Source organism: Falco punctatus, assembly GCF_963210335.1.
Source record: "Falco punctatus genome assembly, chromosome: 1".
Lineage (NCBI taxonomy): Eukaryota > Metazoa > Chordata > Aves > Falconiformes > Falconidae > Falco > Falco punctatus.
Genome location: NC_137580.1, coordinates 34,829,175 through 34,844,889, shown reverse-complemented (window position 1 = coordinate 34,844,889; position 15,715 = coordinate 34,829,175). Strand labels below are relative to the sequence as shown.

Below are 15,715 nucleotides of genomic sequence, written 5' to 3'. Positions count from 1 at the left end.
AAATGAAGACTTTACAGTAAAAGAAAGTAATTTTAAATACCAGTTGGAGCATCACTGGCAAGAGGCGATTGATGGTTTTCTCATGTACACTAGACTGAATAAAAATTGTGATTACAGTTACTGACCTTCCTTTCAGGATGTTGTTAAAACATATGCAATACATCTCTTCTTTTATGAATCTTAAAAAAAACCAACGAACTAACCAAAAAAAACTACTAAAGCAAAAAGCATTGCTCTTGGAAACAATATTTTCCCTAAAAATCATAGAGAAGCAGGGGCTTAGCTCAAGAGTTTTATAGATTACTTCATTAAAGACAAAAGTACAATATCCTAAATTCAAATAAAATTAGTCTGGATATTAGGAAGGTCTTAATGGAGTGGCATCCATTAATGATAAATACATATTTATGACCAACAAAGAAGTACTTTATGCTTGTAATTCTGGGGGGGGAAAGCAGGCGGTGAGCAGCTGTACTGTGTGTCACTTGTTTTCTTTCCTCCCTTCCCTTTGGATTTCATTCCTTCCCCCTCTCCCTCCTTTTCAATATAACTGTTATTGTTCTTTCATTGTTATTTTATTTCAATTATTAAATTGTTCTTATCTCAACCCTTGAGTTGTACATTCCTTTCTGATTCTCCTCCCCATCCCTCTGGGTGAGGTGGGGAGGGAGTGAGCAGCTGAGTGGCACTTAATTACCAGCCAGGGTTAAACCACAACATCTTGCAACAATAATCATATACAAATGCAATTTCTAAAGTAGGTGGCAAAAACTGCTAAAATTTAGAAAATACTTCTAGAATAATAAGTAATGCCAGGAAGTCAGGGTCACCTCTAAATTCCATTGATTATTCACTTCTTATCAATGTACCAATTATGACTAAGATTTAAGGGATGAATCTACCTACATATTTATATAAAGACAGAGTGTTTCGATGTTTTTAAGCTATGTTACAGAATAATTTCTAAATATATAGAACTGGAAAAAGATCAGATTGGAATAATCTAGTGAAAGAGATTATTTAAAATTATACTCTCAAAGCAACTGAGTAATAAGCCATATATATATTTCTGGTTTAAGTAGTTTTACCACCAGATGCCAGTATTCTACAAAATTCTAGTATGAGATTTACCACAGACTTCCCCTTCAACCATTTTCCTTATTGCCATTAAAAGCTACAAAATGATACCTTACATGGATAATCTCCTTGTGCTGTAGGGTCTTTTAATATGTAAAGATACTTTAATGTAAGGAGGAATAAGCATGAAGATCAACGTGCTTTCAATTTACCCATGACAGTGACTTATACTGTTATGACTGGAAAACTAAGCTCTGTCATACGAGTAGAAAAAAAATATGAATTCCATAATAGTTTCATTTATGTTAGGATTTTCACTGATGTTTATTTAATTTACATCAATCAGGTCTGATGGGTCTGGTCATCAAGAAATGCCTAAATTTCATGGGAAGAATATTAAACTAGCACACCAGTCCGCAGTCTATTTGCAGCACATGCTGACATGTAATTAAGGACAGAAAAATATGTCTAATACCTAATTTCAGTGCCACCACAGCTCTTTTACTTGATTACATCCAGGTTTTTGTGAATCAAATAATTTAGGTTGAAGAAAGATTCACTTTGAACTTCTGAGACCTTTTGAAAATTATAATGTTTTAAAAAGAAAGGTTAAGTACATATAGTTAGTTTAGTCAGAGTTCTCAGTCTGAACAAATTCTTAGAAAGAAAAAGACGATATTGCATTTTCAAAAATTAATGCAGAAAAATTGTATTACAAAAATTATAAAAATTATATTTTAAATTACCAAAAGCTTCATCATCAAACAAACAGACTGCTATTGGCAAAGTCTCTCTACTTACAACACAGAAGAAATTAAACTGGGTCAGCTGTAAGTATGTTGTCAGGACTGCAGCTGCCAAAATAAAAATAATGAATAAGTTAAGGTACCTTTCTGCAGACAAATGAGAATTTTGATACCGGATCTTCAAGACAATACAGTCTGTTATACTGGTTGACCATGATCTGTGCTTCATAATGGAGAAAAAATGGATAACCTCTGCAACATTTATCAAATCAAAGTATAACACTAGATTATGTATTTGTTGTCCCTGTTTAACATCAAACTAAAAACTCACAAGCAGTAGCCAAAACAATACCAGACCAAACCCAGGTTTGGTTTCAGTCAGATAAAAGAAAACAAAGCTATAGAATTATTAGAAGGACTATGACCCTAAAAACAGTCACAAATTATAGTCTTCTTCAGCCTCCTGGGAAAACCTGTGACACAGAGTTTAACTGCAATCTTCTGGAATATAGTCAAATTGTCTGCATGTGTATTCATAAATACCTATTCCACAGGTCTGACCCAATTACTAGTCCAGGAATTGAGTGGATTTTGTTCTCAAGAATTTAAACTAGTTAAAGAGATTAATGCAGATAACAAACTCATTGCTCCCCATGGCACACAGAGAAACCTTTGGGAAGAGAAGATGACTTTCAGTCTGGTGGCTTCTTCAATGCAAATGGCGCTTTATTATATTTTAATGAAATTAAATACAAATGTATATATGAATTTGTGTCCTTATTGTCAAAATGCAAAAATATTACATCATACGCAAATTACCAAAACATTAAAATGTATGTAAATCCTGAATACTGTTAGCCAGTCTTGCATTTTAAATAAGGAGACTTTTATTCTTTTTTTAAAAATAAACTTTTTTCCTTAGGAAAAATGATTAACGCCTCCTATAGTTCACTTAAGTATATCATATAAAATATGGTATGAACTAACATTACTACTTCCAGTGGTTTTTTTCATTAATTTAGTGTATTTGGATTTTTCATTATCAGCTGCTTTGTCTCAGATGAACACCCCTCCCCAGATGCAGGAAAATACTATTTTGTCTAAAATTATTTATGATTTTGTTTGATTTTAAAGAAGAATAACAATAAATCTTGAATATCACAGCACAGCTCAAATTTGCATAGAATTTACGGTAACAAGTTATTGTAGGTATAAAGATTTCCCCACTTTCTGGTTTTCCCTTATTTTTGTACTAAGAATACTGAAGGATGATAGAAATTTCTTTAAGAAGCTCAGATTTTTCTCCTTAGTTAATATTTCCACAGTCTTCACAGGGTACCCACATCACTGCTTATTCCTCAAATTTGGATAATCAGGCTGAGAACATGCCAAGAGAAGCGTGATGAATAATTGCAGCAGGGACTTCACTGGGCACAGCTTCGTGTTTGCTCAGAGTCAGGTGAAATTAATCCCAATGCCATCCTCAGCTGCTTGCGGCTGGAGCAGACCTGACTGTCAGAGCTGAAGGTGGGAGCCAGGCACAGCAGTGGCTTGCCCAGGGGCAGTGATGTGATGGTGAGGAGGGGTACCAGGAGTGAAAGGGGTTAGGGAAAAGCTGGCATGAAGTTACAGCACCTGAGGTTACACTCCAGAGATTGTGCAGGGAGGGAAAGGACAGCATTTAGCTTGTTAAAGAAAGACAGGGGGGAAAAATCAATGTACTTGCGTGTTCAATTCTGAGAGAAATCCTGAGTACTATCTTGCTTAACATTTTTGTCAGGATGTTTGGAAGATCTGAAGGGAAAAAAAATAACACCATGAAGGCCCAGAGGCCTGTTATTAGCAGAAATCAAAACAAGCTGAGTAGGCTCATAAAGAGCAGAGCTGCTATTATATTCATAGATTATCTTAGCATTTGCACAAGTATCTGATGAATAGAGTGAAATAAATACCATGTCTTGTAAGAAAGTTCACCTAATCATTGAATTTCCTGTCTTCCTTTAAGGATGGCACTAATAGTGTAGCGTGGAGATTTATTCTCTGACTATACAGCTGTTGGGGGATGCATACGGTTGTGTTCAGTATAGAGGATGCCAACTAGCTAAAGAGAAGTATTGGGGCAATAGGAGTTGCAGCCCTTCCGTAAGGAAACTGGTTGCTGCTCACCACCTACAGCACAAACATTTTCCTCTGGGTCAAGAATGACTAAGGTAAGATGAATTCAAATGAGGAATGAGGAAAAGAGAGCTGTATGCCCCATCCTTGTAAAACACAGAAATGACCAGATACTTTGCCTGGGAGCGGTGGAGGTGTCCGTACAGAATGAGGCCCAACCATCCTCCAAGATGAGCTAGTCTAGAATCCAGAGACCAAAAATTACCTTCCTCCAATGTAAGAGCTATCTTATTTATTATCTGCTAACCAATTATTTACCCATGCAAGGACTTGCCCATGGCTGATTAGCCTTAAAATGCTTTCACAAGAAACTATGTCAAAAGCCTTAGGTCTAAATAAATTGGAAATTAAAGACACTGCTGATAACCACATGGCTGCTGACACCCTCAAAAGACTCCAGTAGGTTTGCTAATAGAATTCCATTTATAAAAGTAATGCTGTGTATTCTCAAGTGTATTTGATTTATCTAGGTACCCATTAATTGTATTTTTTTCTGTAGATTCTAAAAAAGCCCTGCTGAATACAGATAATGGGCTTACAGGCCCACAGGACAGCAGAATACTATAAAAGTCTACAGGATCTCAACTGACTCTCCGATAACTGGAATAGTACAATTTCAGACAAAAGAGCACCGATTAACTGTATATTAAGAATCTAAGTTATCAGATTACATATTGTATGCAAGTGTATGTATATTTAAAAGATATGAAAAATAAAATCACTTAACTGTTATATTGTAAAAAATCCTAACGTGTCTCACTTGCTTTTAAACAAATGATACAAACGCCATATTTTCCAGACTGGTCAACCTCACATCCTGACTTTGTCCCCTTCTGTTAGTAAAATACAACCTCGCTTCAGTGGGGCCAGGATTAGGTCTGCAACAGTGGTCATCTTCTGCATCATCCCCTGACCGGTTTTAAATGACATAAACTCTACCTGATTGTTCCATGCAGCTGCATATGTGGGTGCATCTGCTCTGCCATATTATTTCTGCTGGGAAGGGAAACCAAGAACACATGGCCAGACCACCAGTGACTCGGTCCCGCTGTGACAATTAAAGGTGACTTGCAGCTATAAGTTTCTCTCAGCCATCTGCTCCTTTGAGGAGGAATGTGGCTTCGGACTGCACCAAATCGCTACGTTCCAGGCAGTATTCATCCTTTGTACTTCATCAGAAACTCTCACTACCCCTTGAGCCCATGAGCCCTATGAGGCATACCTCTATATAACTCTTTAACTGAGGTACAGGTCCTGAGCCCAGATTACTAACTTGTAACTAGGGCTTACCAGAAAGGGAAAATCTTACACTGCCTTGTCCCTGGTCTGTTTCGCTGTCCTCATCTCTGTTTCCAGCCATGTGGTATACCACTCAGTCGCATTGGTGAGATCTCCCTTTCTCCAGTAGCAGCAAGTTTTGTTTTGGTTCCACTTAAAATTATGGCACAAGAAACAGCATGTCAAGGAGAAAAAGCAAATAATGAAAGGAGAACACAGACATTAATTAAATACCTTAATGAGCTATTCTTGCCTAACGTTATTTTGTGTTTCAAAAGATGGCATCAATATTAGGAGTTCAACACTACCTTCTTGAGAAAGGTTTCAGTCTGCTTAATCAGCTCAAACCAGCCAGCTGATGAACCTGGTAATTTGCCTCTGTGTCCAACCATGTGATTTAGTTCATTATTCCAAAAGACCAAACTCGTGAGGGTATGATTGTACCTGCAAAGTAAACTGGATAAAACTCCAGGAATGGATTTGCACGTTTTAACTGGGACATGAACTTGTTGAGAATAAGTTTGTTCCCTGATGAGATTTGTTCTTAAATTAGTGTTTTCCTTAAGAAGAAATACACATTAGTAAACTTCTTTTAAAAAACGCAGGACTTACCATCTCAGAGACCAAAATATTCTCTATTAACTGTAGGAAGGTGATTCATGCATAAGTATCATTTTTCCTGGACAGCTGGGAAGAAAAAATATCTAGATACTTTGGTAAACCTAGCTCGTCATCACTTTTCTGGTTTACACAGCATTTCTGACTTGAGTAACTCAACATGCGGAACCACAGGATATTCATGCAAGCCTCTTGTTATTTTTTTAAAATCTCTTTTTTTTAGTATGATTGGAATAGTGGCAAAATTTCAGGTGCTGTTGTATTATTGCTATAGTTGTGGCAGCTGCTGTGAAAACACTTCTAGAGGAGGTATACCTGACCACAAATCATCCCTTTCAGTCATGGGAAGTTCAGCAATACCAATTCAAAGAGCAACTATAAAACTTCCCTGGGGCTCACACCTACTTGCGCAGACTCCACCCGACATGGGGAAGGAGTCCACAGCAGCTTCTACAACATCAGCAGAACCGTTTTCTCGGGACAAATTTCTCCCTGCAGAATAGCTGCAAGTCACCTGGCTGATGCTTAGACTGCTGTAAGCCAAAGATGATCCGCTTCTCTACTAGTAACCAGCTCTCTGTCTGTACCAGCAGAATCACTTACCTGTCACCATCATTGCTAATAACTGTTAAATACAGAAGGAACCCTCTGAAGTGTTGGAATCCTCCATGGATATCTGAAAGAACAAAAACCTATAGTTGAAAGTCTGAAAATTCAGAAACTGCTGGAGTTCCTCCCTTATAGAATATACAAGTCAGAAGAATTCATGTGGGACAGAAAGAGCTGTTAAATATATTAAATGCTTGGAGCTTGTTCTCTTCAACTGATCTCTACCCAAAATGGAGGCAGTGCTGGAATGCAGTATTACCTGAGAGACATAAACTGGTTAGCTGCCTAACAATATCTGTTCGCAGGGTTTCAGTGCAACCCAATGGAAATAAATAGTTGCTTTATTTTAAGAGAGAGTTCCTATAAAAACCACCTTTCCCCTCCTGGGATGAAATGCATTGTAGTCGGCTCTTTCATGGCTTGGCTGAATTGAGATGTGGTTTTTTGAAAACCAACTATAGTAATACTTTTGGTAACCCAGAACTCAATAATTGAAAAATGCATTGGATCTTAACTATGGAAAGAACTCTATAAACTTTTGCCATTGAGAATTATAGGAAGTACAGTACAGTAATGTTCTGTCCTAAAATCTACTATACCAAGTGAAGGTGAATTGCAAACAGAGTCATGTTCAACAACACTTATAACAAATGCATACATATTAGTTTAAATAACTCCACTATGTCATGAATTAATAATTGCATATATTATTAAAACCAAGGAATTTATAGATATATTTCCAATTATAGTAGAAATCCTCTTGTTTTATTTTAGCTCCTGCAACAACAACAAAATGATAATATTAACTGTTTAGAAACATGAAACCAGTGAATCATTTCAGTTGCCTCCTGCCTTTAACTATACCACCCAAGTATACGAAACAACAGCCTCAGGAAAGATGCTGGCTTTAAAATTCCCTTTCTCTCCACCCGTGATGTAGACACTCATCCCTGTGTCTGTAGTGCACTTCACTACTGCCTAAATTATGGTGACTAAATGATTTAGGTGGTTGTGCTGAAAACAAATGATACCATCCTGCTGAGGGATAAAATAACCTTGTGCAAAAAAAAAAAAAAAAAAAAAAAAAAAAAAAGTGATGTAGGTAGGGGAAAATGGGTGGGAAAGATTTCTAACCCAAGCAATTTTTGGATCTGTTTTGCAATATGCTATTAGCACTATTAGCACTGTTGATGTAGCATAGTAAACTGTGAAGAAAATGCAAAACTGAGAATCTAGGGCTGGGAACTTCTTAAACTGGAATTTCCATTTAACTACACCCTTTTGTGCAGCAAGAACCTGCACCAAACGGATTGATCCACAATTGTTTTTCTTGTTTCTGAAAAGCACAATAGTCACAGGTTTAAACTAAGTACAGAAAAGTCTAGTAATCAAGATCCATGTAACTTACCTCAGGACAAATCAGCTTAGTCTGTCAACAGACAAAGAAGAGTCTGGAATAAACCAAATATGCACAGACTGTAAAGTATATCAGTTATGACTGATAGGCTGTGCTGGGGGAAGCTCCTCTATTCCCATGGCTTGCACTGCTGATGAAAAATTGTTTGCCGTTATGGCATGTGTTCACATCAAGAGCACCCAAAGAGCTATATAACACCCATTTAACTGAGAAACAAACACATTGTAGAACTGTATTTCAATTACTTTTCCTTAGTGATATCATGTTAATTTGCACAGCTATAGGTTTCTTTTAACCATTGAAGTGACTTTACATGCACATAAGTATTGTTATCAAGGTCTTAACATATTAGCTACTATAACATCCAGGTGTCAGTATCCTCAGCAACATTCTAACTGATGTCAGACCAGCTTCTGTTGAGCTGTTCCTAATGACACTGCAGCAATGTGAATATTGCCCAGTTAATATCTCGATTTATATGTTAAAAATGTAACAAGTATAGTTCATGCTATCTGGCTCTATCTAAACCATGAAATTCTACTCTTAGAAATTATTTTACTCTCTTAAGTTATATAATTTCTGACACTAAATGCTGATTAAGAGACATATTTGAAGCAGTCTGAGCATGGGCAATGACCAGGAGTTTTAATTCAGTGGAACAAACTGCCCAAAATAGGCACAATTTCTAACCATGGAAAGGCTGCACACTGTACTTTACCTATGTATGATTTGTAAAGGTACAGACCAGTGGGAATTGTGCCATGAAAGGGGATAAGAATATCACTCTTTAGAGTCCAGATTTTTTTTTAATTATTCATCGCAATAAGAACTTTTTGTCACAGATTTGGCAAAGACATTCTCTAATTAACATAACATCTCAAGATTATTATATTTAAAATTTTACTCTTTGTTCTTCTAATTTCTGCAAAGGAACTATCTCTTTGAGCATCTAAAATTAAGTTGTACAAAAAATATATAATATTAGGAACAGTCCTCCAAAGCAAGGACAATAGATGGAACAAGCTTCTTTCATTTCTGGTTACAATGATTTGTCTAGTATAGGCAAAGAAAAAACTACACAACACAATTAATAAGTACACAAAGTACACAAGTGTGTTTATTACATTTTTGCAAGCACTTTGTTCTACATTTCAAAAACGCCACCATCAAGCTGTTGGCACATTTATGTACAAAACAGATTAATTGTAATGCCTGCTACAAAGCATTCTTTGTGAAAATACAAACTCTAATACCAGAGAAAAGCCAAAAGCATTAACATCATTACATGAGTTTAAAAGACATAGTTTTAAAAATCAGCACAAACGTTTTAAGACACAAAACTGAAACACTACAATATAGAATCCAAAAAGAGGTTCCTAATACTTTTTGCAGAACTGTAATACCGGTACTGCACATTATCAGAAAACTGTTGACCCCATAGGACAGCCTAAGTGTAAACAAACAAAAACAAAAACAAATAAAGTCAAACAAACAAAAATAAAACCCAAACCCCCAAATCAAAAACACAATCAAAAAAAAAAAAAACCCAAAAAAAGCAAAAGAAAAGAAAAAGGAAAAAAATTTCAATCAACTAATACTACTTAATGCATTATCATGCCACAAGTAACTATAGTATTACCCTCTACTTACTACAAGAATTGTTAAAAATTACTGATGATGCATGACTAGTAATCATACAAAGAAGAGTTTTACTCAAGAAGTTTTATTAGAAATGCACTTACACTGAGAGAATTCACAATGGTCCAATAAGTGCACAAAACTACCTAAGATTTTTAACACTGACAAAAATGTCTTGTCAGGCTACATCACTTTAAAAGACACTTTACAGCATTCTTGTAGCATTAGAATTAGGCAAAAAAAAAAAAAATCCACCAAATTTGGTCCAATAATACTGACTTTTCTTAAATAGGGGTTTTTGCGCTTTTTTTTGGTACAAGTAATTCTTTCAAATTAAGATGAGCTAACTTTCTGATAACATTTTCCTATCAAAATAAAGGTTCAAATATATTACTACACTTTCAAATAATAAGCTCTGTAGTGGTCTTTCACCTTACTTCAACGTAATACAGGTAAACCAATGTGTAGGAAAGCTAGAAGCCAAGCTATAACATTTATGGAAGTTTCCTTTAATATATCTTTTACAGTTCAGACAGGTGCAATCCATTTAAATTTTTAAAGCAGGTAAAAAGACATCTGACTCCTACAGCCACTGTATTTGGATATATTACTTTCATAAATGTAGCTAAGCAGTAATTTCTTACATCATCACATGAACAGCTCCAATTTAGCATAACCATCATTGAATTAAAGAGAGATCATTCTGTAAAAAACTATGGATAACTATATCACTTAATTAACAATTGTCTATATACCATAACTCTTTAACAGGTAGCCGTGGTATTGAATTCCTTCAAAAGGCAAGTGGCCATGCATTGTTAGCACCACGGTTTGCATGCTCACAATACAAACAGGAATTGTCACCCATGGAACTTTGAACAAGAGAATATTCTTTAAAAACATCAATAATAATACAATGTTAACAAAGATAAGAAGCACTTTTTTCCTTTTTTTTTTCTTTTTTCTCTTTTTTCTTTTTTTTTTTTTTTTTTTACCCACTATTACAAATTTAGAAATTGCACCTTTGATTGTTTAAAACGTTCTTAGGACCTTCATTCAAGCTGATTAGGGTCCATCTGGCAAGTTTTCCAAATATAAAGGAAAGTCATCAGAATTTTTTCTTTATATATTGTACATCATGTACAATGGTCCCTTTGAAGTATACCTGTAGTTAAAGTAGTTACTGAACTCAAAACTAAAAAGTATAAAAAGCTACTTTTTTTTTTTTTTCAAAAAACATATAAGAAACAATGCAAAAGGTGTTATGCATAACACATACAAAGTGATTAAAAAAATCAAACACATATTTGTATTTGATAATAGTTTAGTATCCTTGATCTAGCAGAACTAATTAGCTTAAAAGGATTCAGGAAAGGCTATTTAGGAGCTTTGTGGTACAGAATGGTCACACAAAGTAAGAACTAATTAAGAAACCAAGTGCTAGACAACCAAGAATTGTACATGGGTGATATGTAAGTCACCCAAACTATCTTTTGTGAGAAGCACTTTCAATTGTTTTTAAAATGGTTGGATGGCCTTTAGTTAAACAACAAAGCATTCACATGTTAGAAAGTAAGACAGGGTTTCTTTTATGTGTAAGCATTGAGCCGCTCTTTAGAGCGAGTAGAATGAATATCATGAAGCTCTTGTTCCTCCTTTGATTTAATATCCTCATATTTTTGCATTCTGCAAGCATCTTTCACATAGGCCCAGTTGGCAGACAAGACCATGAGATAATGGACCTGCAAGAGAGGAAACACAAAGTCAGGAACCCAGAAGGCTCGTCAGAACAGAGCACATTCAGACTTGAAAGCTATAGGTCAGAGACCAGGTTTTCATCAGAAGGAGCTACACATGGTTAAGTTCAAGAAGTAGTACAGCAATGTGATTGAAGTTCAAGCCTGAGCTTCATTAATCAGATTACTCAGCTCACAGCTGTTATTCTTACCATGACTAGGAGTTGGTAGCAATGGTTATAAAAAAACTTGAAGGAACTGAAAAATCATCAAATAGTCCTTGCTTTACTATTTCAGCTACTCTGCAAATCTACATAAAGAAATGCCTTCTGGTTATTTCTTGCAGACTTTCCCTCACTGAATCACTACTTGCAAAGTAGTTCCTTAAGAAAAAGCTATGCTGTCAACACATCATAGTCTTACAGTTACATATCTAATACAATTACAGAAAGATTTGCTACTTCTTTCTTAAAGTTAGCATTAGCTTCCCATTTAGCCATAACTTCTTTAATCTATAACCCCAGCTATTTTTTCAAAACAAGCTAATCTGGCAAAAAATTGTCAAATATTGAAAAATATGGTCAGCTAGGCAAAATGTGACAAAATATAGTTACAAATAAACTTGAGGTCTTAAACGGGCACACACCTGTCACCATTTAATAATCTTATGTCACTGTTATATTAATTATACAATTATGTAAATTTTTAAAATGTAAAGAAAAATTTTAAAGTGCTTCATACGATTTTAAAAGACAACTTCTGTATACATCATGAATGGAGCAGAAATGATGTTCATGTTTCATGTAAATTTTTGAATATGTAAAAATACTTATTTTTAAAGAAAACAAAATTAAGAGCTTTCCAAGCGTTCCATCCAAAAATGAAATGAAAAATTATCTGAAAAGATGGTGAAAAAAACCTCACAGCCTGTGGTTATTGTACAACTTATTTGCCAGTATAGGAGACTGGACCTGACTCACTTGTAGCTAACGCAAGTCACTGGAAGAGCTATGATGGGGATGACAGAAAGGCTGTGAATACATCTGAGGATTAAACACCAATGTAAATGATATTGGCAATATTCTTACATGAACAACTGGGTTTTTTCACAGGGCTTTGAATAAAATTAATCTGAAAGTCAGTGAAAAGTATCTTACCAATAAAAATATCATGTTCTGCAAATGTTTCCCATCATAAATAGAGGATTTAAAACACCTTATTTGCCTTTGAGATGGAGCTTAGTTTCTTTTGGAGCAAAGAACTGCTCTCCTGTCCACTTCAGCTTCCCAAGTCTGGGCCTTTTAGGACATCTGCAGACTTTGAAAATTTTCCTTTCAAAGGTGGACCTCAAATGTCCTACCTTCAGTATGCTGAATCTCCTTGCAGGGAGCCTCTGACCTTCTCAAAACTTGTCTCCCTCTCACCTTAAGACATGCTCTGTTGGCTCTGTATTCAGCCAGAAAATAAAAATCTTCAGTAATGGAATTTAGCTGGTTTATTCTACTACTCTCTGGATATTTATTCCTCCTCTAGCAGGCTTTCAGATACTTTCTGATAAAAGCATCCCTTAAATTGATGTTAATCAACTGCCTCAGAGTCCACAGATAATTTCCTGATATCAAAACGTTTCCACCCCTTCCTAAGAAATTGAGAAACTAAACTAGGATGCAATTAGTGGAAAATGGATAGAGTAATCATAAAACCACCTTGAGATTAGGGAAATTCTCCTGTTCATATCAGCTTGTTGTAGATCTATGAATATCTTGGATTCATACTAAACGAATAGAACCAATTTAGTATATTCTTTTTTGGAAATGCCAATGTTGGATTTTTTCACAAATGCTTGGTGGCAACTGTTGCTGATTAATGCAGGATAATGTACATTTCTTAATCTGTATAATTAAGATCAAGGAAAGCATTCTGAAACCCTTCACAAGATCAAATGTTTTTGGTGTCTGTTTTTGTCCTGGTGGTTTATGGCAAGCTTTCATGCAGTTAATCCTATTTGAGGAATATGGACTGAGTTGAGGAGCCATAAAAGAGAAAGAAGTGTTCAGATAATCTGTCCATTAGGAAAAAGATTATAGATAGTAGTATTTCTACATATCTTTAGGGTTTTCTTAATAACTTATATCCTGGTTTTGGCTGGGAGAGACAATTTTCTTCTTAGTAGGCGCAGTGTGCATCACAGAGTGCAGGCCATAGTTTGCTTTCACCTGGAGGGGCATCTAGTACACCTGGAATCAACTGCCCCAGAGGTGGAAACACAGCCCTACCATTTGCCATGGATTGATGCAGGCTGTGCTGGAACAGGGTGAATCTCTGGCACACCTGCAGTACTTTGATGATAGCATCATATGGGGCAATACAGCAGAGGAACTTTTTGAGAAAGGGAAGAAAATAGTCCAAATCCTTCTGAAAGCCAGTTTGGCATAAAACAAAGTAAGGTCAAGGAACCTGCAAAGGAGATACAGTTTTGGGGGAATAAGATGGCAAGATGAACATCGTCAGATTCCAATGCATGTGATCAACAAGATAACAGCAATGTCTCCACCAACTAGTAAGAAAGAAACACAGGATTTCTTAAACGTTGTGAGGGTTTTTTTTGAGAATGCACGTTCCAAATTACAGTCTGATTATAAGCCCTCTTTGTCAAGTGACCCAGAAGAAGAATGAATTCTAATGGGCTCCTGAGCAATGACAAGCCTTTGAACAAATTAAATGGGAGATAGTTCATGCAGCAGCCATTGGGCCAGTCCAGGCAGGGCAAAATATAAGAAATGTGCTCGACACCGCAGCTGGGGAGAATGGCTCTACCTGGAGTCTCTGGCAGAAAGCACCAGGAGAGACTTGAGGTCAACCCCTAAGTTTTTGTGGCCAGGGATACAGAGGATATAAGGCTCGCTACACTCCAATTGAAAAAGAGATACTGGCAGCTTATGAAGGGGTTCAAGCTGCTTCAGAAGCGATCAGTACTGAAGCACAGCTCCTCCTGGAGCCCTGGTTGCCAGTGCTGGGCTGCATGTTCAGAGGGAGGGTCTTCTCTATGCATCACACAACTGATAATGCACAAAGTAAGTGGGTTGCACTGATCACACAATGAGCTCAAATAGGAAATCCCATGTCCAGGGGTCTTGGAAGTGAACATGGACTGGCCAGAAGACAAGAGAAAGAGGTGACACTTGCTGAAGAGGCCCCTCTGTAAAATAAATTGCCAGAACATGAGAAGCAATATGTCCTGTTTGCTGATGGATCCTGCTGTATTGTAGGAAAGCATTGGAGGTGGAAGGTGGCTGTATGGAGTCCCCTACAACAAGCCACAGAAACTGCTGAAGGAGAAGGTGAATCAAGTCAGATTGCAGAAATGAAGATTATCCAGCTGGCTTTAGACATGCTGAATGAGAAAAATGGCCAATACTTTATACTGACTCATGGATGGTGGCAAATGCCCTGTGGGGTTGGTTACAGCAATGGAAGCAGAGTAACTGGCAGCCTGGAGGTAAATGCATTTGGGCTGCCACATTGTGGCAAGATATCACTGCCCTGGTGGAGAACTGGTTGTGAAGATACGTCATGCAGATGCTTACGTGCCTAAAGGTCAGGCCACTGAGGAACATCAAAACCACCAGCACATAGATCGGGCTGCTAAGATTGAACTGGCCCAGGTGGATCTGTATTGGCAACATAAGGGTGAATTATTCATAGCCCAGTTGGCTCACAACAACTCAGGCCATCATGGAAGAGATGCAACATATAGACAGGCTCACGATTGGGGCTGGACTTGACCATGGACACTATTGCACAGGCTACCCATAAATGTGAAATATGTGCTGCAATTAAGCAAGCCAAGCAGTTAAAGCCTCTTTGGTTTGGAGGATGATGGTTAGAATATAAATATGGGGAGGCCTGGCAGATTGACTGTCCCACACTCCCACAGACAAAGGTGGAAGAAACCACTGGATGATTGGAAACATACCCTGTGCCCCCATGCCACAGCCCAAAACACTATCCTAGGCCTTGAAAAGCAAGTCTTATGGCAATCTGGTACCCTAGCAAGAACTGAGACAACAGAACTCATTTCTGAAACAACTTCATAGACACCAGGGCCAAAGAGCATGGCATTCAGTGGGTATATCACATGTATCATGCACCAGTCTCTGGGAAAATCAAACAATACAACAAAACAATACAGTGTAAAGACTAAGCTGAGAGCAATGGGTGGTGAGACCTTCAAAACTTGATACAGATTTAGCAAAAGCCACTTGGTTAGTCAGTGCTAGAGGGTCTGCCAGTGGAGCTTGCCTTGCCCAATCAAAACTTACGTACTGTGGAAGAGGATAAAGTCCACATAGTCCAGCTTAAAAATACACTGGGGAAAACAGTCTGGGTTATTCCTGCTTCAGGCAAATGTAAACTCATCC

General features: G+C 36.9%; 1 protein-coding gene across 2 annotated transcripts in view; it reads right to left on the bottom strand.

Annotated features, from left to right (window-relative positions):
- Positions 1-6,195: 6,195 nt before the first annotated feature.
- GPM6A (glycoprotein M6A) overlaps positions 6,196-15,715 on the bottom strand; it is a 144,024-nt gene continuing 134,504 nt past the window's right edge. For both annotated transcript variants that reach the window (XM_080372031.1, XM_080372032.1), the window contains exon 7: positions 6,196-11,300. In XM_080372031.1, coding sequence (XP_080228157.1) covers positions 11,148-11,300 — 153 coding nt within the window. In that variant the 3' untranslated portion in view covers positions 6,196-11,147. The remainder of the gene's footprint in view (positions 11,301-15,715) is intronic.